The 25914-nt window shown below is 39.9% G+C and overlaps 1 protein-coding gene across 1 annotated transcript in view; it reads left to right on the plus strand.

The window, feature by feature from the left end:
- Positions 1-826: 826 nt before the first annotated feature.
- Cmtm8 (CKLF like MARVEL transmembrane domain containing 8) overlaps positions 827-25914 on the plus strand; it is a 102781-nt gene continuing 77693 nt past the window's right edge. The window contains exon 1 of the mRNA XM_076868778.1: positions 827-1276. Coding sequence (XP_076724893.1) covers positions 1130-1276 — 147 coding nt within the window. The 5' untranslated portion in view covers positions 827-1129. The remainder of the gene's footprint in view (positions 1277-25914) is intronic.

Here is a 25914-nt window from a genome sequence, read left to right on the forward strand (position 1 = left end):
CAACAAATACAAGTACCTTGCCTGAGTCAGGTCTAATCTGACCTGCACAAGCCGCCACACTGAGGCGTCCTCATCCCCTCCCCCATCCCCCAGGACAGTGCAGCCGATTTGTCACTGTAAACTTCATTTTGCACAAACCACACCTTTCAGACTTTTTGGAAAACATTTTCCCCCAAGGGTGACGGGTCGGTCACATTGATTCATCTTGAACCAGGAACCCCAAACATCTCCCCCCTCCCATCTCCGGCCCTGGCGACCGATCCCTGCCGGAGAGCGCCTGGAAGCGTCTTGCTCTCAAAGGCCAGCGATTAAGTTGGTTCCTCAAATTGTTCCCGACAGGAGGGGCAGGAAATAACACCGCGCTCCAGTGGCGGCCGCAGCGGGAGGGGGGAAAGGGGCTCCCAGGCAGTCCTGGCGGCCTCGCATCGATCTCGGGTCTAAGGTCCGACCGGGTCATAATTCCAGCCACTCTTCCCCCAGTTCCAGTCACCACGCACCCCCTGCCTCGGTCATTCTTCAAATGGTTGAGTCCCTGAAGGCCTGGGTTTCCCTGAGGGGCCCCGGGTGCCCCCGGGTCCTGGCCAGGTGGAAGAAAACAAGTCAGCGGCCGCGGCCGCCCGAGGAAGGCTGGAGCCTAGAGGGCAGGCGACGGGGACCCCGGCCCTCGCCTCCGCGCGGCTCAGGGGAAGCTGGCCCAGCTGCACCGAAAGCGACTCTCTCGGTCGCTAGGTGTCCCGCAACAGGTGAAGAGGCCGCGCGCCCGCGACGCCTCGGCGGGGCGGTCCCTCTCCAGCCCGCCTCCCGCCCGCCCCTCTCCACGCCCCCTCCCCTCCTCCGGGCCTCCGCCGCCTTCCTCGGCCGCCGGACGGCCTCCCCTCGCTCGATCTCCTCCTCCAGGGCCCCCGCGCCGCCCCGGAGCCCGCGCGCGGAGCTGCGGAGGGCGCCGCGCACTCGCGGGACACGCGCGGCTCCTGGATTGGCTCCGGAGGACGCCTCGGGAGCGCCCAGCTCCCAGCTCCAGCCGCGCTCCCCTCCCGCTCACCGGTGTCCCCGGGGCACTGGGCCGCGCGTCAGCCCCCGGACGCCCTGGGGGTCCCCGGGGACCGGCCAGCCCGATCCGGGCGCGACGATGGAGGAGCCGCAGCGTGCTCGCTCGCACACGGTCACCACCACCACCAGCTCCTTCGCCGAGAACTTCTCCACCACCAGCAGCAGCTTCGCCTACGATCGAGAGTTCCTCCGCACTGTGCCCGGGCTTCTCATCGTGGCCGAGATCGTGAGTGCCAGCGGGCCGGGGGCGGGGGAGGCAGACGGACCCGGCGCGTTGGCACCCGCTGGGCTTCTCCAGTGGAACCTGCTCAGATCCTCGGGCAGGCTTTGGGGAACCCTTTTTAAACTCAGCCTCTATTCTTCGCAAAGTGCAAAACTCAGAAGGAGATCCTTTCAACCTCTTGGGGAGAGGGTGGTGACTCTCACGATGTCTGGAGGGGGGAAGAAATCTAGTGGAGATGATCTGTGCTGGGAGCAGGATGCCTGGTGGGTATTCAAGTTTGTGTTGCATGTCAGGGACACTTGGTGCCTGCTTCACCTGATTTCCACGTGGATAGCCTCTTTCCTTAAAGTAAACCTTTCCTAAGACTGGGGGGTAGTGGGAAGGGGCTTTTCCTTTTTCTAAATATCTCCCTGGTAAGTAAAAACGAAATGAATGGGGTTGGGGGGTGGATAATCACTGAGTAAAATCTGAGCGTATCAACCTCTTTGAGAATGAAAGGGCCTCCTGTCTGGTGTTGTGCACATCCTGGTGCGGGCTCAGAAGGTCCTGCCAGCAGGTGACAGGGCATGTATTTGCTCCCCTCCATAGTTAGACATGGAGACTGAGGACAGAAGTCCCAGCCAATCCTTCATGGCTGAGAAAGGACTGGAGCCCTGTTAACCGTTAGCAGTGGTCACCATTTACTGAGTCTTCCCCCTGTGCCAGGGTTATCAAATCCCTTAGATGCCTTAGAGATCTCGTGTCCTCCACACAACAACCCTCAAGGTAAAGGTGGTTTTAATTAAACCCATTTTACATGTGAAGAAACTGAGGCCTAAGAGAGGAAGTCAACTATGCCTGTGGAGGGTGGAGCTGGAATGCAGACTCAGGCCAGCCTTTTTCCTGGTTTCTGTTCTTAACCGCTAAGGGGCATTCCTTCCATTTGTCTGGCCAGTACTCCTTCTGCTATCTCAGAGACTTGTTTAAACACTGTGGAATTCAGACTGAGCCTGTGTGAAAGCTAGAAAGTAGACATACACAGTCCTGGACAGTCCCTTTGAGAAACCTTCGGTGAAACCTGTGTACATCAAAGAACTTGCTAGCTCCTCCAGCGGCTCAAACCCCATCCTAGAGCTAGGGAATCCATCTCCCAAGTGTTCCAGTGCACAGAAAGTTTGAGTGATGTTGGCTTAGCCCTCCCAACTGATTTCCTGGCTGGTACTAAAGACTCGGGAGACCCAATAAAAAGCTGAAAATATTGGAATCACCTTACAGGGCCTGACTTTACAAAGTTCAACAAATATTTGCAGTAAGAGTGAAGGAGCTGGCAGTCTCCCTGCTTGAGCAGGGCAAACCAGAAGCTAACTTGATGGAGTTGGGGCTTCTACTCTAGTGGGTTTCCACCAGGCATGAAATAAAATGCCTCTCATTTTCTGACAACAAGCTCAGATATGCTCTCTGTGCCATACTTTTTCAGACAGTATGAAAGTGAAGGAAGAAATGTAAATGGCTCACAATCCCATCACTAGAAGTAATCATTGTTGACATGTTGGCATGTATCCTTTTAGATTTCAGTGAGCTTTTTTTTTTTTTTTTTTTGGTCCTGGGGATTGAACTCAGGGGCACTCAACCACTGAGCCACATCCCCAGCCCTATTTTGTATTTTATTTAGAGACAGGGTCTCACATGAGTTGCTTAGCACCTTGCCATTGCTGAGGCTGGCTTTGAACTCGTGATCCTCCTGTCTCAGTCTCCTGAGCCACTGGGATTACAGGTGTGTGCCACCATGCCTGGCATTTCAGGGAGCTTTTTGAAAAAGGTGGAAAAACCATATCACCCTTATTACTGCTGTAGGCGAGTTATTTATTTATCTATTTATTTATTGGTACTGGGGATCAAACCCAGGGGCGCTTAACCAGTGAGTCACATCCCCAGCCCTTTTTTAATATTTTATTTAGAGACAGAGTCTCATTGAGTTGCTTAGAGCCTCACTAAGTTGCTGAGGCTGGCTTTGAACTCAAGATCCTCCTGCCTCAGCCTCCCAAACCACCCCCGTGCCCCACCACACATGGCTGAGTTTTTATTTTTGACAGAGACAATTATGGCCATGTTTCAGAATCAAACAGTACTACAGGCAGAAATCTTTTCCCCGCCCTCCATTCCTAGAGACACCCATATTCAAGACTCTTAGCGCTCTGAGTAATGTGTCTCTAAGCTTACAGTTTTCCCCCAGCTTGCCTGCATTGTCCACCGCCTTTCTGCTCTGAGAGCTGAAGCCTTTACTGTCTCAGACCACCTCCAATTACATAATACCCTTCCTGTCTCCCAGGACGGTCATCAGGTGATTTGGTTTGGACCAACAGCCACTACTGACTCATGATACCATGAACACTTCAGAGCTGAGCCACAGAGTAACCTTGAACACTTTTCCTCCCCAATTTCTTGCTTTCTTTGGTGTTAGTAATGCCCTTTTCACATTTCTTATTTCCCCACATATTTAGTCACCGATTTAATTGGAGTTGTCCAAATCTCTGGCTAGAAAGAGCCCACTGTATTCTATCAGGGTTATCCTGACCTGCTTCACCCCCGGGACTCTGACCTGCTCTCATTTATCTGGTGACTGCACTGTCACCCTGAAGTTCTGTGCTCTCTGTCTCAGGTTGGAGGCTGCACCTCTTCTGGTCAGTGTCCTACTCTGACTTGCTTTACCCCCAGCGGGGGTGAGCAGCTCATAGTTACCTAAGAAATGATGCAAGTGGAAATTGAGATTTTCATCTTTCAGAAATCTACTGTTACACATAATTTGACTAGGCAAATAGTGTTAGACTGGAAATAGTTGATCTTCAGAATTTTTTAAAAGTATTCTATACTCCTTTAGCTGTTCTGATTTAAAAAAAAAAAAAACAAAAAAAACCACATTTATTCCAATTCACCTCTGCTCACCACATTGGAAGCCTATAGAATATTCCTTCTCCTCAGAGATCTGAGGTATCAGTGATGTGTTTTTTTCCCTTATACTGGGGACTTAGTGTGTTCTCCCAAATAAGGAAAACTCATGTAAGTTTAAGGAGATTTAAAAAAAAATTTGTTTTTCTTTCCACTTTTCATTTCTTTTCAAAACTCTTTTTATACTTATTTTTTCTATCGTGTGGTTTTTGCAATTTTTCTTACTGATTGTGACCTGCTATTTGTACCTATGATGCCATGAACATTTTTCAGATCTCTGTTTTCTTGCATTGTTAGTTTTCTCATTCTTTTCTTTTAAATATTTATTCTTAAGTTTTAGGTGGACACAATATCTTTATTTTACATTTATGTAAATCTGGGTGCTGAGGATCGAACCCAGTGCCTCATGCATGCTGGGCGGGCACTCTACCACTGAGTCCCAGCCCCAGCCCGCATTGTTAGTTTTCTATCATAAGGAAGTACCATATTTGATTCCCTTGGTCCTCTTAAGACAAATATGTTTCTAAATTTTACTAATATAAGCAATGCTGCAGCTGCTGTCCTTCTTTGTCTATCTTTCTGGGCTTGCACAATGGTTTTCTTGAGGAAAAGTTCCTTAAAGTAGAATCATTGGGTCAAAAGGTATGCGAATTTAAGGATTCTGTGACATATTCTGCAGTTTTACTTGTCAAAATTGTCATCAGCAGTGTGCACTTTTTAAAAAAAAATTACTTTTTTTTTTTTTTATTAAATGAACTCTTAACATTCAGAATGCTGAAGAGCCCCTGAAATGATATACTATGTTTTGATTCTAAGATTTTTTAAATTCATGATTTGACATGTGGATCAGGATGTAGCTTAAAATTGATGGTTTCTTGGATATTATGAAATATGGTACCACTGATTCTTTATCTGGAGGGGTATATGTGTATTTCTAACTCTCACTGTCCCTTTTCTGAGATTATGCTAAACCCGAACCCAGAAAAATGCTACTTTTCCAGCCCTGTAAAAATATTGAGATAAAGAATTACTGAGATCCTGACTTCTGCTTGGATCCGAGGAAATGAAATAATAGAACAAAACACAATATTTCCCCAAATCACTTGTCAAAATTGCTTGTGGGGCTGGGGCTGTAGCCTAGTGGTCGAGCGCTTGCATAGCATGTGTGAAGCACTGGGTTCAATCCTCAGCTCCACATAAAAATAGATACATTAAATAAAGGTATTGTAGCCATCTATAACTTAAAAAAAATATTTAAAAAAATTGCTTGCCCTGGCCTTCTTGCGTGGGTGAGTGGCAGTAGCTATGCCTACTAAGACACTTAAGGCTATGCCAGTGTAACACCGTGTTGAAACCAAATCATGGCAGTTTCCTTCCTTTTAAAGTTTTATAACAAGCTAGAAGCAATCCAGTACTTGACCTGTGAATTGTAGGATGCTGTGATCTCATACCTATTACAAGTACTTGAAGAATAAAAGTGATTTGTAAGAAGCTGAGTTAATTGTACCCTTCCTGTATTGGTGACTTTAAAATGAATTATAGCATCCACATGATAATGTTAGGTCACCTTTTATTTACTTACTATCATGAGCAAACTTGGTTGGGGAAGGACAAATAGGGTTAACTGGGAACTGTAATCGAAATTGCTATCTTGTTGTTCCTTTTTTTAAAAAAGTAGTGAACGTGGCTTCCGTTTCACAAAAGCAATACCCAGGCTTTGTAAGAAAATTGGAAAAATGCAGGTAAGAAAAAAAAATCAAAAAATGAATTCTTGCCCCCACAGTGGTTTCTCAAGGGCACAGTCTAGAAGTGGGTAGGGTCCTGAAGTTGTATTGGTTATTGTAACACCTGGGGTTTATACTGGTGTTTAGTGCCCTGGGGAGTAGAGCTATTAATGTCCTGAAATGTATGGAACAGTCTCCAACAACACAGAATCCTTCACCAAATGCCAATAGCCGTTGGTTCACTGTTCAATGGTTCAGAGTGAACCATTGTTTACCCTTTGGAGTAAAGTGTTCCAAAATTTCTTAAGTAATTTTATATTATTAATCAATATGTTTTGGGAGAAAAAAATTATTCTTATTGTTTCTTGCCATGACCATCTGTGCTGGTATCTACCATTTGTCCCCCAGATCCATTCTCCACCTGTTCTCTACCTGGGAAGCTGACCTGCTGGACTCTCAAGGACTCCCTACCCTCTGACATGCCTCTTGCTTCATTCACTGGTGTCCCCAGCAGGAGGTTCTGGGGGAAAAGAAAGCAAATTCTGGGTACCCATTCCCCAGGAGTCCTCCTTGCTGGGTCTCAGCAGGTTGGCTGTGTCCCTCCATGGAAGGTGGGCTATCTGGCTGCTGTTTTCTCTGGCACTGATCACTGTCCACTCCCCCTCTGCTTACTGTTTCCAGATACTGTGCTATCACTTGTGGTTTTCCTGCATCCTGCTTTACAGATAGCACCTTTATTAAACTCTGCTCAGATTACCTAATGTGAGTGTGTGCCTGGTTTCCTACTGACACCTGACCTATTGCATTTCTTATCAATGATTAATTTAGACATTCTTAATGACCACGTAGTATTCCAGAAATATCTAGGCTCCAACTATTCAATGTGTGTTTATTTCCTTTTCCTAATAGCCGTGTAATAAATATCCATTAAGCTAAATCTTCCTGGATGTCTGATGTTTTCTAAGGATCAATACTTAGAATTGATAAAAAGCGTCAATGCATCTTTTTTTTTTTTTTTAAGTTTTTTAGCTGTAGTTGGACACAGTACCTTTATTTTACTTATTTTATGTGGTGCTGAGGATCGAACCCAGTGCCTTGCATGTGCTAGGCAAGAACTCTGCTGCTGAGCCACAACCCCAACCATCAATGAATCTTCTTTAAAGCCAAGTTTATTGGATATGCAGTAAAATTTATCCTTTTTGGTGTAAAGTTCTATGAGTTTGGGTGTGTGTGTGTGTTTTTTTTTTTTTTTTTAAAAAACAGCTTCATTGAGATATGATTCATATATAAAGCTGACTTTTTTTTTAAGGTCTACAGTTTAAGGAATTTTAGGTTATTCATATGAGTGTACAGCTATCACCACTATTCAGTTTTAGAACTTTGCCTGAAAAAAAAAAATCCCCTCTTAGCAATCACCCCCCATTCCTCCCTTTCCTCAGCCTTTAGTAATCATTAACCTGCTTTCTCTGGACATTTCATGTAAATGGAATTCTACACTATGTGGCCCTTTCTGTCTGGATTCTGTCACTTCATGTTTTTAAGAACCATCCATCCATATATAGAATTCATAAGCACATTATTCCTTATCTTGTCAAATAATATTCCATTGCATTTATATATTTATTTATTTTTTCATTCATCAGTTGATGGACATTTGGGATTCCATATTTTGACTAGCGCGAATAATGCTGGTATGAATTTTCATGTACAGGTTTTTGTGTAGACATTTATTTTTGGTTTTCTTGGGCATTTAGCTGGAAGTGGAATTACTGGGTTACATGGTGACTCTGTTGAACATTTTGAGGCACTGCTAGACTGTTTCCAAAGTGGAAATCAGCAACAGAATGTTCTGGATTCTCTGCATCCTCACCAAGACTTACATTCTATATTTGATTCATGTCATCCTAGGGGCTATGCAGGGGTGTCTCATTGTGGTTTTGGTTTACATTTCCACGAGACTAATGATGCTGAGCAATCTTCACGTGTCTATGGAGCATTCGTGTGTATACTTTAGAGAAATGTCTATTCACATCCTTCGCCAGTTTTGGGGCTCAGATTGTGGCTCATTGGTAGAGCACTTGCCTGTCACATGTGAGACACTGGGTTCGATTCTCAGCACCACATAAAAATAAGTAAATAAAATAAAGGTACTGTGTCCATCTATAAGTTAAAAAATATATATATATATAATATATACATATACATATTTATAATATATTAATATATAAATATATATGTATATATTTTTTAACAAACCCTTTGCCGGTTTAAAAATATGATTAATTTGGCTTTTAGGGTAGAGTTGTATGAGTTCTATACATATTCTGGTACAAATTCCTTTTCAGCTATATGATTAGAAAATATTTTTCTCCCATTCTGTGGGTTGTCTTTTCAATGAAGTTCTTGATAGTGTCCTTTAAAGTGCAAAAGTCCTTAATTTTGATAAAGTTCAATTTATGTGTTTCTTATTTTGTTTGGGTTTTTGATATCATATCTAAGAAGACTTTGCCTAATCCACAGTCCTGAAGATTTACTCCTGCATTTTCTTCTAAAAGTTTTATAGTTTTAGGTCTTACATTTATGTTCATTTTGAACTTGTTTTATGATCTATGGTTCATTTTGAACTCGCTTTTGTGTATGGTGTGAGGTAGAATTTAACTTCAGTCTTTTACATGCAGATATCTAATTTTCCCAGCACCATTTATTTTTTTACCATTGAATTTTCTTGGCATCCTTATTGAAAATAAAATGACCATAAATATAAGGATTTATATTTGAATTTTCAGTATATTTTATTGGTCTATATGTATATCCTTATACCAGTACCACACTGTATTGATGACTGTAGCTTTGTACTAAGTTTGAAATCAGAAATCGAAATCCTTCAACTTTGTTCTTCTTGTTAAGATCGTTTTAACTATTGTGGGTCCCATGCATTTCTACATGAATTAGGACCAACTTTTAAAAACTGTAAAAACATAAAAAGGCAACTTAACAATTTCAATGTGGCTTATGTTGAATCTATAGACCAATGTGGCAAAAATTACCATTTTCACAAAATGATCTCCCAATTCATGAACATGGGATGTCTTTCCTATTATTTAGGTCTTCTCTAATTTGTTTCAATAGTATTTTGTGTTTTTAGCATACGTGTCTTGCGCTTCTCTTATTAAATTTATTCCTAAGTATTTTATTATTTTTGATGGTATTGCAAATGGAATTATTCTCTTAATTTCTTTTCCAGATTATTTAGTACTAGATTATTGAAATCCAGTTGAGTTCTACATCCTTGATATTGTATTCTACAACTTTTCTGACATTTGTTAGTTGTAATATATTTTTTTTGTATGTGTGGTTTGTCATATGTTTTTATTGCTTCTGATATTTCAACCAAATTGTACAAAAATGTTGTGTCAATTTGCATTTCCTCTAGTGGTGTTTCATGAGTAACAGGATTTGTTTCTGCAGACTCACATTTTCTTTTGATATTTGCCAATTAGAGATGAGAGAGATTCAAAATAATAAAAACTCATTTGGCATGGGAACCTGCCAATCAGAGAGAACACCAGCCGTAAACAATATTCAGGGGAGCGTGGACATGTGAAAAAGAACAAATTGTTTTTGTTTGCATTTCTGTGATTATTGAAGTTGTACAATATTAAATATGCTTATTAGCCATTTCTTTCTATTTTGGGTAACTGCTTGCTTTTTCTTCTACCTGCTTAAAAAGGGGGGGAGGATATTTCTTTCTTTAAAAAACATTTTTAAAGATATAAAAGAGAAAGAATCCCTTAATGAAAATTACTACCTGGGAGGGAAATAATATTGAATTGGGTGTGTGTTTGAATGGGAATTTTTGCTTGCTTGCTTGCTTTTTCTTTTCTTTTGTACCTGGGATTCAACCAGAGGTGCTTAACCACTGAGCAACGTCCCCATCCCTTTTTATATTTTATTTTGAGACAGGGTCTCACTAAGTTGCTTAGGGCCTTGTTGGGTTGCTGAGGCTGGCTTTGAACTTGTGATCCTCTTCCCTCAGCCTCCCAAGAAACTGCCGTTACAGGCATGAGCCATCATGCCTGGCTGGGATGCTTGCTTTCTAACTCTTTATTTTTATTTATGATTTAATTTAATTTTTTTTTTGGTGTTGCTGAGGAATGAATCCAGGTTCCTGTGCATGCAAGGCAAGCACTCTACCAACTGAGTTATATCCCCAGCCCCTATGATTTAATTTTTTAAGAATGAAGATAAATTTTTGTATAAATGTAATTGAAGAAACTTAAAATATAAAATGTATGTTATAAAAATAAGTTTCAGGTCACTTAAATAGTCTCTTTCACTCCCTCCCTCATTTATCTGAAGTATCTTAATATTTTTCCACATTATTTTCTTGTATACATTTCCTATATGTTATGGTTATTAATTTTCTCATCTGTCACCTGCTATTAATGTCATCATGCCATGTTTCATCAAAGAAAGTTTTTAATTTGTTTGAAGTCTTAACTTTCTGTAGCCTTCTGAGCTTTAACTTGCTTAAACAGGGCTTCCCCATGATTATACAAATATTTGAAGAAATTATAGGAGACAGAAATTTTATGTTAAGAATACTTACATACTTAGATTGTCTCTTCGTGTAATATAACAATTTTACATTTCTTCCCAACTGGATATCCAGGTGTCTTGCTATGAATCAATTATATTCCCCTATGTGCATAAATATTTCTTGACTCTCTTTTGTTTTATTTTTGAGTCAATTCCAGACCTCTTTAATTATAGTTGTATTGTGCATTTTAATACCCACTAGGGTAAGTCATACAAGTTTATTTCTTTTTCTGTTCTTGTATATTACACTAACACATGTGGCTTTTAGAGTCAGCATTCCTTAAATTTCATTACAACTTGGATTGTAGACACGTTACATTTATAATTTAATTTTAAAAGTTATCTTCCTGGTATTTTACCATCTAAGAATAGTGTCTCCATTTATACAGGTCCTCTTATTTTCTTAAAATTCTTAGTTGTTTATATTTTTCCAGTAAGTAAAAGTTTTTATTTTCCAGGTAAGTCTTGTGCATGCCTTCCTTGATTTAATTATTTTTCATTGTTGATGAATGATATTTATAAAAAATGAATTTGGTTTGTAAAATTTTGATTACTTGTGATATATAAAAGCTATAGACTATTATGTTTTGTAGTTCTGGGGATGGAACCCAGGGCCTCATGCATGCGAGGCAAGTTGTCTGCCACCAAGCTATATCCCCAGCCCTTTTATTTTGAGACAGGGTCTTGCTAAGTTGCCCAGGCTACCCTTGAATTTTTGTTCCTTTTGCCTCCACCTCCTGAGTAGTTGGGATTGCAGGTGTGCACCATAGAACCTGGCTGAAAGCTATTTGTTTTTTAGTTTTTATCTTGTGTGTAGCCATCTTATTAAAATTATTCTCATAATTTTTATTATTTTTTATTTCATAAATAAAAGTAATATCTGTAAATACGGTTGTTTTTCACTTTCTTTTTATACTTTTACTTTTTCATTATTGTATGAGTTAAGATTTCTAGGATAATGTTGGATAATTGGGATAATAAGAGTATCCTTGGTTGGCTCATAATTTTAATTGGATGTTTCCACTGTGTTATGGTTTAGATCTCAGTATATCCCAAAGGCTCATGTGTTGAAGGTTGGTCCCCAAAGCAGCAATGTTCAGAGGTGGGGATTTGGGGAAGTGATTGAATTAGGAGGACTCTTATTTCATCAATGGATTAATCCATTGAGGGATTCATAGCTTAGTGGAAATGGTAGACACTGTAGGATTTGGAATCTAGTTGAAGGGAGTCTTCCCCTAGGGACTCTATCTTGTCCCCAGGCCCTCTCTCTCTGCCTTCCAGCCACCATGCCTTGAGCAGTTTTGCCCTACCACATGCTGTTGCCATAATGTTCTGTCTCGTCTCAAGTACAGAACCAAGAAGCCGGCCAACCCTGAACTAAATCTATGAAAACATGAGTCAAAATAAGTCTTTCCCCCTCTACGTTGTTTTCTCAAGTATTTTGTGTCAGCAACAAAAAACTGATTAGCACACACTGTTAAAATGGTAGTACAGTTTTACCTTCAGGGTCTGATAGGTCTTCTTGATTTAAGGAAGGGAAGTTCAATTGTGTACCCATTTTAATCAGGAATGTGATCTGGCACTGTGAATGGAAATGGAAAGAGGAGTTTGGATTTGGATGGGGGTAGCTTTTTATTGAGGTGATTGTATGGGGTATTGTTTTCTTTGGTTTGCCAATGTAGTGAGTTATATTAGGAAACCTAATGTTGAAACATTTTTGCTCTCTTGGGATAATCAATATTTAGTTATTCATTATACACCACATAACATTTCAGTCAATGACAAACTGCATATACAACGGTGGTCCCATAGTTTATATTGTCTAGTGACATTTTGGTCATCTTGATTTGTGTAAGTACACATCATAATGATTGCACAATAACAAAATCATATAATGAAGCATTTCCCATAATGTATCCCCACTGTTAAAATAGCGCATGACTGTAATGTATTCTTTTAATAGACTACTGGATTTAAAATGTCTTTTTTTTTTTTTTTTTTACTCTTGGATTTGAGTTTTTAATATAATATCTGGGAATATTGTGTCTTTTAGTTTCCTTTGCTGTGTTCTGCTTTATGTGATTTTAAAACACTTTATCAGCTCTATTTATAGTGGGGTTGGGAGGGGGAGCATGGGCAGATTAGATGAACTCTAGATACGGCAAAGGGGTGGGAGGGGAAGGGAGGAGTCATAGGGGTAAAAAAAATGGTGGAATGCGATGGATATCTTTACCTTAAGTACATGTATGAAGACACGATTGGTGTGAATATACCTTATATACAACCAGAGATATGAAAAATTGTGTTCAATATATGTAATATAAATTATAATGCATTCTGCTGTCATATATAACAAACTAGAATAAAAAATAAATCTAAAAAATCACCTTATCAGCTCTTTTGTAGCACTTATCTATGTTTTCCTCCTGTTCTTTTAATTGAGATGAGATTTACATATCAAAGTCAATCAGTTTAAAATGAACAATCAAATGGCATTTAGTCTATTTCCAGTGTTGTAAAGTTTCCACTTCCAATTCCAAAATATTTTACCTCCTCCAAAAGGAGAAATTTTATTTTGTTGTTGTTGTTTTTTTAAACCTTCTTTGTCATCTTGTTATTTGTACATCTTCTATGTCATATATTCATATAGCTAGATTTTACTTGTATACCCAGTCTGGGAACTTTCTTTCAGTATGAAAATTTGACACATTTATAATTATTGTATTTTGGGTTTTTTTTTTTTTTTTTGGTGGGAGGTACCAGGGATTGAACTCAGGGATGCTCGACCACTGAGCCATATCCCCAGCCCTGTTTTGAATTTTATTAGAGACAGGGTCTCACTGAGTTGTTTAGTGCCTCATTGAATTGCTGAGGCTGGCTTTGAACTTGGGATCCTCCTGCCTCTGCCTCCAGAGCTGCTGGGATTACAGGTGTGCGCCACCATGCCCGGCTTAATTATTGTAATGGGTTATTTGGAATTCTGAGTTTTCCTTATTTTCTCCTCTAGTAATTGAAAGTTATTTGTTTGTTTGGAGTTACTCAGTAATTGTTGTCTATGTTTAAATTTATATTTTTTTAACTACTTAAATAAATAATCAAGATGTATGGCTATATTACTATATTCAAAAGAACACTGTCTCTCCCTTGTCCATTTCTAGTCATGTACCTTGTGTTAGCCAATTTTTTTTCCCTGGACTTTTTTTTTTTAAAGTTGGAAACCCCTTGCTTGTCATTAGTTTGACACCAAATGTCCCCCAAGAATCCCTTATTGCTCCAGACTGTGGTTGCTCTTTCTAGCTTTCAACACTATTAGGTATTTTAAATTTCTTCAAAATCATTTTAGTGAGATTTGGGGAGAATAAAGAAGTCAACATACAGACGTAGTCAGCTGTAGAGAAGTTCTACTGTTTTGTTACAGGTAGTTTTAATGTATATAAAGAATATTGACCTTTTGTTTTTATGAATATGTTTCTATTTTGTCATCCCTTAATTTTCTTTTTAGTAATTGTGTCCATAAACTGAAGTTTATCTTCAGCTCTATCAGCCTCATTTTCCCCTAATATTTGGTGTCATGCTTACTAGCAAAGCTAAGTATAGTTGATGAAATTAATCATACATTCATATTTATGTATATTTTTCTTGTGGTACTTAAAAATATTTGCTGTGGCTTAAATGTGTCCTCTGAAGTTCATTTGTTGAAAACTGTATCCCCAATGCAATAGTGAGACCTCTAAGAGATGAGTAGGTCATGGAGACTCTTTGTCTTCAAAAATGTTATTGAGGGGCTGGGGTTGTGGCTCAAGTGGTAGCACGCTCACCTGGCATGCGTGAGGCACTGGGCTCAATTCTCAGCACCACATAAATAAAATAAAATAAAGATATTGTGTCCATCTAAAAAGCTTAAATGAATAAATGTCATTGAGGGAGTAGATTCCTGGTAAAAGAATGAGTTTGGCCCCCTTACCTTCTTTTACTCAGGAGAGTGAACTCTTGCCTTTAACCTTCATCCATGGGATGACTCCAAAAGCAGACCCTTGCCAGCCAGGCGTGGTGGCGCACACTATGATCCCAGAAGCTCAAAAGGCTGAGGCAGGAGGATCCTAAGTTCAAGATCAGCCTCAACGACTAAGTGAGGCCCTAAGCAACTTAGCAAGACTCTGTCTCAAAACAAGAAAATAAAATAAGGCTGGAAATATGGCTTAGTGCTTGAGCACCCCTGGGTTCAACCTCTGGTACCAAAACAAACAAACAAAAAAAAGAAGGCCCTTGCCAGATACAGGTCCCCCAACCTTGGACTTCCCAGCCTCCAGAACTGCAAAAACCAAATCGCTGTTCTTTGTAAATCGTCCAGTCTCAAGTACTATGGTGTAGTTGGCAGAAAATGAACTAAGGTAGTATATAACCTTAGTACTGAAATTTATTTTAGCGAAAGTTGTAAAGTTGGGTTCTAACTTTCTTTTCAAATATCTACTCAGTTATCGCAACATTTTATGTGGATAAATCCATTCTTCATTTACTGATCTAGATTGCTTCCTCCTTTTTTCCCCCATTTACTTACTTTTTATATCTGCTTGGGTTAAGTCCTGTACTGTGTTTTGGTGTTTTACTGTATCTGCAGCTTTAGAAATCATTTGAACATCTCATAGGGTAATCTACCCCCCCACCCAGCTGTGATTTTTTCAAAGTTTCTTCCTAATTTTCACATGTTTATTCTTCAAGTTGACTGTTAGGATTTTTTTAAAGTCCTTCACAGCTGTGTCCCCTGTCCATTGTCAAATTATATTGGATTTTTATAAAATACTTGGGCTACTCTAGTTGCTAGGAGGGAAACTCCTCATCTGTTTCCTGCCCCATATTACCTTAGTTCGGGTTGTTTTTCAAGGTCTTTCCCAGTCTAAAGTGCTATGAGTTTTAAAGTGAAAATTCACAATAATATCTTGTTTATTCAGTCATCAAAAATGTGGAATATTTATCATATGCCAGAGTCTGTGTCTTTGACACTTAGACCATAGAGATAAATTTCATCTATTTTTACTTAAACAAATGATCAATGATAAGATGTAGGACATGAAAAAAAAATATGCTTAGGGTGATGTTGAATCATAGTAAGGGAAAAAAAACAAAAAAACTCAGGTTTTAAAATTTGAGCTGAAATTCAAGAGGCACTTATTCCTTCCAGGCCTTGGATCCTTTATTCACCTCACAGAGTTAAGTCTAAAATGCAGTTTGCTTCTAATTTTCACTAAGATTTATGACTATTTCCAGGAAAGTGGCAATACTTTTTCTTAGATGAATATTTACCACTTAAAGGATTTTCACATTCATCGCCTTGCTTGATAAGAAACCAGCCCCTGTGTTCTAGGGAATTCCTCTTTTATTTCATTTCGTTTCTAGTTGAGCCATGATTTGAGGAAACAAATCATACATGAATGAGTTCATCATGCCCTTGAGGACTGCCAGATGGGAAAATCCCATCTGATTGCTTGTCCCAGCCAGGAGATCCTTGGTAACCAGCCCGGTAGCATCTTTCTTCCATGGGAAGGTAGGATATCCATTGTCTTGGTTCAGGGTTCAGTTGCAGATGACAGAATCCATTCTAGCCAGCCATAGTAGCAAGGGATTTGCTAAGTATCTTTGGATAGCTTCCAGATTTTCAGTAGGGTTGAAGGAGTAGGCTCTAGGCTGGATTTCCAGGAATAACATCTAGAATCATCCATGGACCCAGTATGAAACAAACAGGAAGGTGAGGAAGCAGTATCGACTCTCACAAACTGCCATCTGCATTGTCTCTCATGGTACCATAGGGTACAGGCTCTTTGAATCACCCTCAACACCATGAAGCCAGCAATGGGATACTGGAATTTCAATTACCACCACCACAGAAAAACAAAAACTCCTCCCTAGGTTGTGTCTGCCAGTGGAAACAGAGGTGCCGCCAAAGCGTGTCCTCTGGCCATGATGTTGTTTGACCTTCTTACTCTTGGATGGGGTATATTTGTGAAGCTACATAATCATGTGTGGGACCTGAGCGACAGTCTGGCTTTCCAGCCTTGGGTGGGCAGTGAGGGAGTCAGGGACAATTCAAGGGGACTAGAGGAGAGGGGATCCACAGGTAGCTTCTGTTATATCTGCTTTCACAGTAGCCTGCCGGGTCACTGTGTTGAAAACCAATTGTGATTTGCTGCATTACTAAAACATTGTAAGGACTTAACAGTTTTTTCATTGGAGACATGCATTTGATTTCTAGCTGTGTGCTCTTTTATAACTGACCTAATATTTCCTGAACTCCCATCCATGATAATGAGAAAGGTAATGATGACTTTACACGTTAGCAGCAAATCAAGTGAGCTAAAGCACATGAGAACCCTATCCCAGAGGTAAATATTAGCTTATTCCTTGGGTAAAGGTATATTGATTCTGTTACTTCTTCCCTCGGTGCATAGGTCAATCCTGCTTGGACAGGCATTTGGGATGAGCAGACATATCTCAGCTTCTAAAGCATTCTCACCCAGCAGTGAGCATGAGCATAGAATTGAGCCTCTCTGATATATACCCAGCTTAAGATCATACCTTTAAAAAAGATTAAGAACCACAAAGATCTGCTTATTTTAATTAAAAAAATTTTTTTGTTGTTGTCAATGGATGTTTATTTTATTTGTTTGTTTATATATTGTAGAATCGAGCCCAGTTTCTCACATGTGCAAGGCAAGTGCTGTACCACTGAGCCACAGCCCCAGCCCCAATTTTAACTTTTAACACGATGAGTTCATTCAGACTTTGTAAAAGACAAGTAGAATGATCTAGCCATAATAACGAACAATACAGCTTCACAGGTACAATAGAAAGAGCTCATCAACTAACTCACCTTTTTAAGCCATGGGGTGGTCCATTTCCTGGAGGTCTGAGTGTAATGACCTGTGTTGGAAAACATGCAAAGCTCTGAGCTGCTTCTTCCTTATCTCACCTTGCCCTTTCCTTCGAGTATCCAAAATCTAATTATAAGAGGTGCCACTTTCTGGGGGCAGAAAGAACTCAGCGGAGAAAGACATCTTTATTGTTTATTTATAACCTGCCTTGTTTCTAGGAAGGGCTTGAAGCAGGACAAAAATCTTTAAATTGAGGCTTTAAAGGTTGCAACAAGAAATCCATAACAACCAAGCATCAAAGATTTTTTTTTTTAGAGAAAAAAAAACCTGGTCAGAAACACTAAGCCCCAAGCAGGCTCATTGAAGGGGCATCTTTGACTAAGATACATGAGAGATGGCTAACAGTTTTCATGTCTGCCATGCATAGCAGTCAAGAGCAGGAATGTATTGAGGACTCATCATCGAATCTCCCTTGAACTGTAGGTTTGCTTTAGGGAGGAAAAAAGTCTGTGTGCTTTGGAGCACTGACCTTCTGATTCATAGGATCAGAATTTCCTTAGAGATAGAGATGTTTGAGGAAGTCTGTAATTACTGAATTGAATATTCTGCTAGCTTATACAGTGGAAATTATATCTAAATTTCCTTTAGCTGTGATGTGAATCTTGAGCCGTTTTCCTTTTCATTCACATTTGAAATCATGAGCTAGTGTTTGTATTGTCGTGGGAAGCTAATGTTGGATTTTTTTTTTTTTTTTTAAACTTGCATGTGATTAAGTTGATTTTGTGAAAGGTAGAAGACCAGCGCCCAGTTAACTAGGATCCAGGTTAATGCTGCCTTAGCTGCCATCCTAGGAACCAGAGCTTGGATGGGAGTTGACACTTAAAGTTTCCTGTCTCCCAAGGTACTGGAAAAATCAGGCCACTGTGGTTCAGTTGCTGATGTGTGTAACTGGGAAATGGGACCTGTGTCTTCTGCAGACTCCCCTGCTCCCAGAACAAAGGTTCCTTCTTTTTTAACTGCAACTTTTTTGTGTGTGACATATTCATGAAGTACTAAAATCCACATGGAATTTAAAGAAAAATAAAACGACCATATGCCAATTTGGTCCATGCTACTATAACAGAATACCTGAGACTTGACAGGTAATTGAAGTTTGTGTCTCACTGTTCTAAACACTGGGCAGTTCAAGATCAAGATGGCAGCAGGTTTGTTGTCTGCTAAGAGTCCAGTCGTTGGTTCCAATGGAGCCCTGAGTGCTGAATCCTCTAGGGAACTGTATCCTCACATAGCAGAAGGTGGAAGGTCCAAAAGGAACAAAGTCCTTTTGTCCAGCCTTGTTATAAAAGCATTAATCACCCTAAATACCACTCAAAGGCCCCACCTCCCAATGTGATTGCACTAGGGATTGAGTTTCCTACACATGCATTTTGGGGACATATTCAGACCAGAGCATCAACCACTGAGCTTAAGAAATGAATACTGGGGCTGGGGCCATAGCTCAGCGGTAGAGCACTTGCCTAGCACATGTGAGGCCCTGGGTTCGATCCTCAGCACCACATACAAATGAATAAATAGAATAAAGGTATTTAAAAAATCCTTCCTTTAAAAAAAAAAAGAATAGAGTATTATCATATCTTGGAGGCTCTTTGGAGACCCTGTCCTTCTTCCCCAGGGTAACCACTGCCCTGTTTTTTGTTTTGTTTTGTTTTTGTACTGGGGATTGAACTCAGGGGCACTCAACCACTGAGCCTCATCCCCAGCCCTATTTTGTATTCTATTTAGATACAGGGTCTCACTGAGTTCTTAGCACTTTGTGTTGCTTAGGCTGGCTTTGAACTTGTGATCTTCCTGCTTCAGCCTCCTGAGCTGCTGGAATTATAGGCATGCGCCACTATGCCCAGCGTGGGTTTGGTTTTATTGAAGCATATATATTCTATTTTCTATAAAATTCCAAATGTTCTGGGTATTATGAAGCCTTGGCTCATTTTGAACTTCACAGAACATAAAACTTCATGAATATTTTCCCCTATGAGCTGCTTTTTTTTTTTTTAACCACTGAAAGCATTTTCCTACATTAATACATGTATATGTTGTTCACTCTTTTAAAAGTTGTATCATATTCCATTTTATGAATATACATATTTTGTCCCTTCTATGTTGATGACCTCCTGGATTTGCCATCTTTTGGATTGATTAATTTGTCCATTTGTATGTCTATGTCTCTTTTTTCTATTTATTTGAAATTTACTGTTTTTTTTTTCAAGTTGTAGATGGACACAATATCTTGATTTTATTTTTTATTTTCATGTGGTGCTGAGACTCGAACCCAATGCCTCACACATGCTAGGTAAGCAGTTCTACCACTGAGCCACAACTCCAGCCCCTAAAGTTACTCTGTTCTTTCAGTGGATTCTCTAGCTGTCTTAACATAGATTCTTAGTCAATTTAGGTTGAATTAATCTTTTTACCCTGCTCCCAAATAAAAGAAAAACCTCAGAGCTCTAACTCAGATGTCATCCCTCATAATTTGTAGTACTTTCTAGTTATTTAGTTCTATCCACTTTCCACCTACAAGTTAGGCATTGTAATTATTTTGTACAGTCAAACTTTAGCTAAGACCCACAACCCACATCGTTGCTTGTTATCTTGGCTTATTGTTCCTTCTTACATCTCAGCCCTCCCATCTGTTTTTGTTTTTTTCTGGAAATCTTTTTTTCTTATTTTCTCAAGAGATAATTATAAGGGTTGTAGAATTCTAAATCGAAAAGCTATTTTTGTGTCAGTACATTGAAGGTATCATTCTTCTGTCTGATTGGTTTCTATGGTTGCTGTCAAAGTTGGCAAATTGTAAATTGCCATTTCTTTCTAATTTAGCTGCTTTTTGCTTTTAAATTTTTCTTTGTCTTTGTGTTCAGCAACCCCATTATGATATGTCTAGCCGAGGATTTCTTTTTATTTACCTTTGGGTTTGATTGGGATGATGCATCCTTCTATTGGAAAAATCGCAGCCATTATCTCTTGACATGTTAGAAATATTGTCTTTCCTTTTTTACTTCAACTTATTTTTTTTTAACTTCAACTCCTTCTGAAACTCTTAATTTTTTTTTTTAAAGAACAAAATGAGTATATGTTATTGGACTATCTGATACAGAAGATAGTGTAGTATGGTTGGATAGTATAAATGGCAAATAATACAAATATATATTTTTTTTATTTATTTTTTTTATTGGTTATTCAAAACATTACAAAGATTGCAGAATCACATCGGTTACACATCCACATTTTTACATAATACCATAATAGTAACTGTTGTATTCTGTTACCTTTCCTATCCTCTACTATCCCCCCTCCCCTCCCCTCCCATCTTCTCTTTCTACCCCATCTACTGTAATTCATTTCTCTCCTTATTTTTTCCCCATTCCCCTCACAAACTCTTATATGTAATTTTGTATAACAATGAGGGTCTCCTTCCATTTCCAAGCAATTTCCCTTTTCTCTCCCTTTCCCTCCCACTTCATGACTCTGCTTATTGTTAATCTTTTCCTCCTGCTCTTCCTCCCTGCTCTGTTCTTGGTTGCTTTCATTATATCAAAGAAGATATTTGGCATTTGTTTTTTAGGGATTGGCTAGCTTCACTTAGCATAATCTGCTCTAGTGCCATCCATTTCTCTGCAAATTCCATGATTTTGTCATTTCTTAGTGCTGCGTAGTACTCCATTGTGTATAAATGCCACATTTTTTTTATCCATTCATCTATTGAGGGGCATCGGGGTTGGTTCCACAGTCTAGCTATTGTGAATTGTGCTGCTATGAACATCGATGTGGCAGTATCCCTGTAGTACGCTCTTTTGAGGTCTTCAGGGAATAGTCCGAGAAGGGCAATAGCTGGGTCAAATGGTGGTTCCATTCCCAGCTTGCAAATATATTTTATCTGAAGTAAACAAAGAAAGCTTACATTACATTGCTTTCCCTTGGAGACAAACTCTTGCTTGACTGTATTACTGAGCAAAGATCAAGCTGAAGCTGAAACACCCTTCTTGTTTGACATGTATTTGGAGACAGGCAGGAAGACACTACTTGGTTTTTTTTTTTTAAAAAAACTAGCCTTTCCTTAAGGCCTGGTCGCAGAAGTGTAAACAATGCAAATGAATCCACCATTACCAGTTTTGGTGTCATATCTATGTCACCTGTGTATTCTTAGATCACACACATACCTGCTAATGTACCTCGGAAGGGTTGCTATCTATCACAGTTACACTTGATTTCTTGGCAGGTAGGAGGACTGGGGAAGAGTAATTGGGAACAATTTTACCTCCTATTTAGAAGACAACACTAGTAATTCCCTTAAATAACAGGTTGTAATAGAAAATACTGCCTGGAAGTTATCTTTTTCACTTTGGTTCATCTTAAGTTTTTGCTATTTACAAGGGAAGTTGTTTGATTCATTTGCTTGCAGTACAACCCTGCCACAAAGTATTAAACACAAGATACCTTTTATTCCTTCAGCATCTGCGTCTTTCAAGTTTTATACTCTACTACATCCACAGTATGTCAGCAGTTCTTAGATAGTTGAGAAAAATAATAAATGGACGAAAATCTTACTAAAAATACCTCGGAAGGGTTGCTGTGATATATAGCAACCCTTCCGAAGTATATTGGCAGTTTTATTTGTCTCCAAGGGGAAGGAGAAAATGAGGAATGAAAAAAGCAAACATGTTCCAGGTGCAGGGAATGTGGTTCATGTCTTTGGGTTTAAAAACTTGAAACTCTTTAATTTTGTATCAGATGCTTCAGACTTCATCTTCCTCGTCTTTTCAACTGATAATTTTCAACTCTGGGTTCCTGGGCTACATTAATATTATTGCTGTGTGTTCTATTTTAGGTAGTGTTTTCTTAGCTGTTTAATTCATCTGTTGAATTTTTAGTTACGTTTCTAGAAATTTCTTAACCTTTTCAGATCTACTGTGTTTTTCATAGCCCACATAGACTCAGACCCAACTCAAATGAGAGAGTGAGTGTGGTTATAAATTGAAAGGGTCCCATCCCCATCCCCGCCACCCACACACCTACATACCCTTTATTCATCGCCAAGACTGAGATAGTGAGCTTTCCTTCTATTTCCTCTGGACAGTGAGTTAATTTCCCTCACATGGAAGGGATAGCCTTTTAAGATACCATCTTTACATGAGTAGTTCTCCTTGAACTCTTGGCTTTGTCTTCCACCATCTAGCACCTAGATGGAAGCTTGGCAAGGGATTTGAGTTCTCTGAAGAAGAAATAAATGGACAATAAGCACATGAAAAGATGCTCAATATTATTAGGTTTTAGGGAAATGCAAATTAAAACCACTGTGAGATGCCACTTTGTACCCACTAGGATGGCTATAATTAAAAAGTCAGACAATAACAAGTCTTGTGGAGGAATTGGAGCCCTTTATCTTGCTATGGGATTGTAAAATGGTGCAGCCACTTTGGAAAAGCAATGTTCCCCCAAAGGAAAAACAGTTACCATACGACCCAGCAATTCTATTCTGGGTATGTGTCCAAGAGAATTTAATAAAACATGTGTTGTCACATACATACACACACTATATGTGGATGTTCACAGCAGCAATATTCACAATAACCAACAGGAAGAAACAAGTCAAACATCCATTAATTGGTAAATGGATAAGCAAAGTGTTTAGTAGCCGTACCATGAAATATTACTTGGCCATAAAAAGAAATAGAGTACTGATACATGCTGTAATACAAATAATCCCTGAAAACATTATGCTAAGCAAAAAAGGGCTAATACAGAAGGCCACATATTATAGAATTCCATTGTGTGAAATGTACAAGTAGATAAACCATAGAAAATAGAATTGTGATTGCTAGAATCTGGGAAGAGGAAGGAATGGAGAATGACTGCTAATGGGAATATGGTTTCTTATGGAGGTGATAAAAATGTTCTGAAATTAGATAGCTGTGATGGTTACACAATTCTATTAATATAAAATCATTAAGTTATACCCTTTGAAAAGGTTGATTTTATGGTATAGGAAGCATATCTCATAAAAGCTATGTAAGACAAAAAGATCCTCAAGGGTCTCCAAGGTTCATCAAAGTCTCATGTGCAAACTTGCTTTGGCATTTCAACATGCTTCTTCCAAGGACAAGAACAATCTCTTTTGCAACCACAGCCTAACTACCAAGTTCATCAAACTTATCCTTGATCCTAAGAGAGTCCACACCTATATCTTACCAATTATTCCAATAATGTCCATTTATTTTTTACTTTGAGACATGGTCTCACTAAGTGGCTGAGGCTGGCCTTGAACCCATGACTTCCTGCTTCCTGAGTCATTGGGATTACAGGCATGTATCACTGCACCTGCCTCCATTATATTCTTTTCCCCTGTGCAAGGTAAACTCCAGAATCATGTGTCGTATGCAGTTGTCTTGCCTCTTTAATCTGGAATAGTTCCTGGAGTAGACAGCGGTCTTTGTCTATTTCTTGTCTGTTTTGAAGAACCTTGTGGAATGCTCTGCAAATTGGGCTTGTGTAGTGTTTCTTCAGGGTCAGATCCAGGCTGTGAGTCCTTGGCAGGAACCCCACGGCAGCATGTTGTCACCAGTGCACCCTAGCCAGGAGGCACGGGTTGCCAGTGTGTCTCACGATTACCGAACCTAACCAGAATCCCTTTTTCAGAACCTAAATATGGCACTTTTTTGGAGCAAAAGTGAAGTAATTTGACTGAAACAGATCTAGCTTCAAGTTTTGGCCTTGCTGTTGTTAGCTCTATGCTCAACATTTAACGTTTTAAACCCATTCTGTAAAATATGTCTCAATATCTACTTCTTGTGATTATTGAAGGAATTAAATGTGAATTCTTGTGAACTGTTTATCACAGTGCCTGGCACATCGTAAGAACTCATAACTCTTGTTTTGGGAGAGGTGATATTACCCAAGTGGCTTGGGGACCTCCTGTCCCTCAGGAGTATTGGTGAAATGACTCAGAATCTCAGTATCTATGTAGACAGAGCCTGAAGGCCTCCCACATACTTCAGTCTTTGCCCGGCCTTCTCTGCCCTCTCCATTATCTCCTTACCCTTTGATATTGCCCATCTCTAGTGCCAAATGAAGCCCACTCACCCCGGGTGGTAGATTGGTTTTGCAAATTGACCAGTAATGGAGGGAGGGACCCTGGCAGAATGCATCCCGGCCTCCCACTTCTTTCTCCCCTCTTGTTTTATCACCTTTCCTTCCTGTATTATTCATCCTCCTCACCTCCAAATCCCTCTCCCTATACAATGCAAGGAAACTCTCCAGCTCCTACCACCTGACTTGTGTATCTTAGCCGAGTGATGGCATCACTGAGCAAAGTTCATCACCAATTCAGGCCCCAGCTCCCTAGAGGGCAGAAGGTGTTATATTTTAGGAACTCCTTTTTCAATAACTTGGCTGTTTTTGCTCTGTTCTTTGTGCTATTTGTGCGACAGCAGTGCCGTGATATGTCTCTTACTGTATTGGCTTGAGAAGACACCTGTGGTTTGAACCTGTGTGAGCCATGCCTCAATGGAGGCACTGCCCAACTGGCGATTAGATTGGCTTCCCATGGCTGCCCACAGACCTCAGCAGAGGTGAACCCTGAAGAAGAAATATGGGCTCAGCTGAAGCTGTCACATAGATCTTTGTTTTTTAGGGGTGAGCATTACTTTGTGTTCTGCTGATGTCACTTAGGTTGCCTTAACCCATCTGGTCAAGGTTTCGTGCATAATGAGCATTGGATGTTGCATCTCACGCATCTTCCTTTACACCACCTCCCACTGCTTCTCCAAGGAGCCGTTTGTCTGGGTGGACTTGTTTGGTGAGGCTCCCAGAACTTCCACATGAAACTGAGCGCTATCTTTTTCACTTGCTGTTTCTTGCACAAATGGGTGACACTTCCATGGTGCAGTTTTCCAGCCCCGACTCTGGAGAAATTCTTTAATCTTGAAAAGATGTGGGGAAGGGAGGAGAATAATCAGTGTTCATCCTGGCCCAGGCCACTCATGCTAGGGAGGCCCCAAGCAGGGGTGGGGACAGGGACTATGGGAAGATGAGCAGCATGGTCATTGCTCTGTTGACTTGAGCGACTTGCTCATTCTATTCTCCTGGGAGAATGTGACCGCCCTGAGAACTGCATTTGAGGGTGACAAGAGTTGACGAGAACCATCTTGTGTTGCCCAAACTCTGGGTCACTGTTAACATCCTAAACTATGTTATTCTAATAAAAAGACTGAGAGAAGTTTGTGAAACAGAAGTGACACGGTCCCCCCAAACCAGTGCAGGCCTGTAAAGTATTGCAAAATCAAAATTAGTTGGCAGTATGTAAAAGAAGAAAATCCAGATTTCTACATTTTCTTGGAAAAATGGACAAAATGTACAGCACTGAGCCCACAATCCCTCATGACAATAATTCTTTGGAACCAAGAAGTGGCTGTCCTCCCTGCATGTAAGAGTTGGGCAAGACATGTGTTTGAGTGTTGTAACAAAGACCAGATAA

This window comes from Callospermophilus lateralis, chromosome 1 (genome assembly GCF_048772815.1).
Source record: "Callospermophilus lateralis isolate mCalLat2 chromosome 1, mCalLat2.hap1, whole genome shotgun sequence".
In the NCBI taxonomy this organism is placed as follows: domain Eukaryota; kingdom Metazoa; phylum Chordata; class Mammalia; order Rodentia; family Sciuridae; genus Callospermophilus; species Callospermophilus lateralis.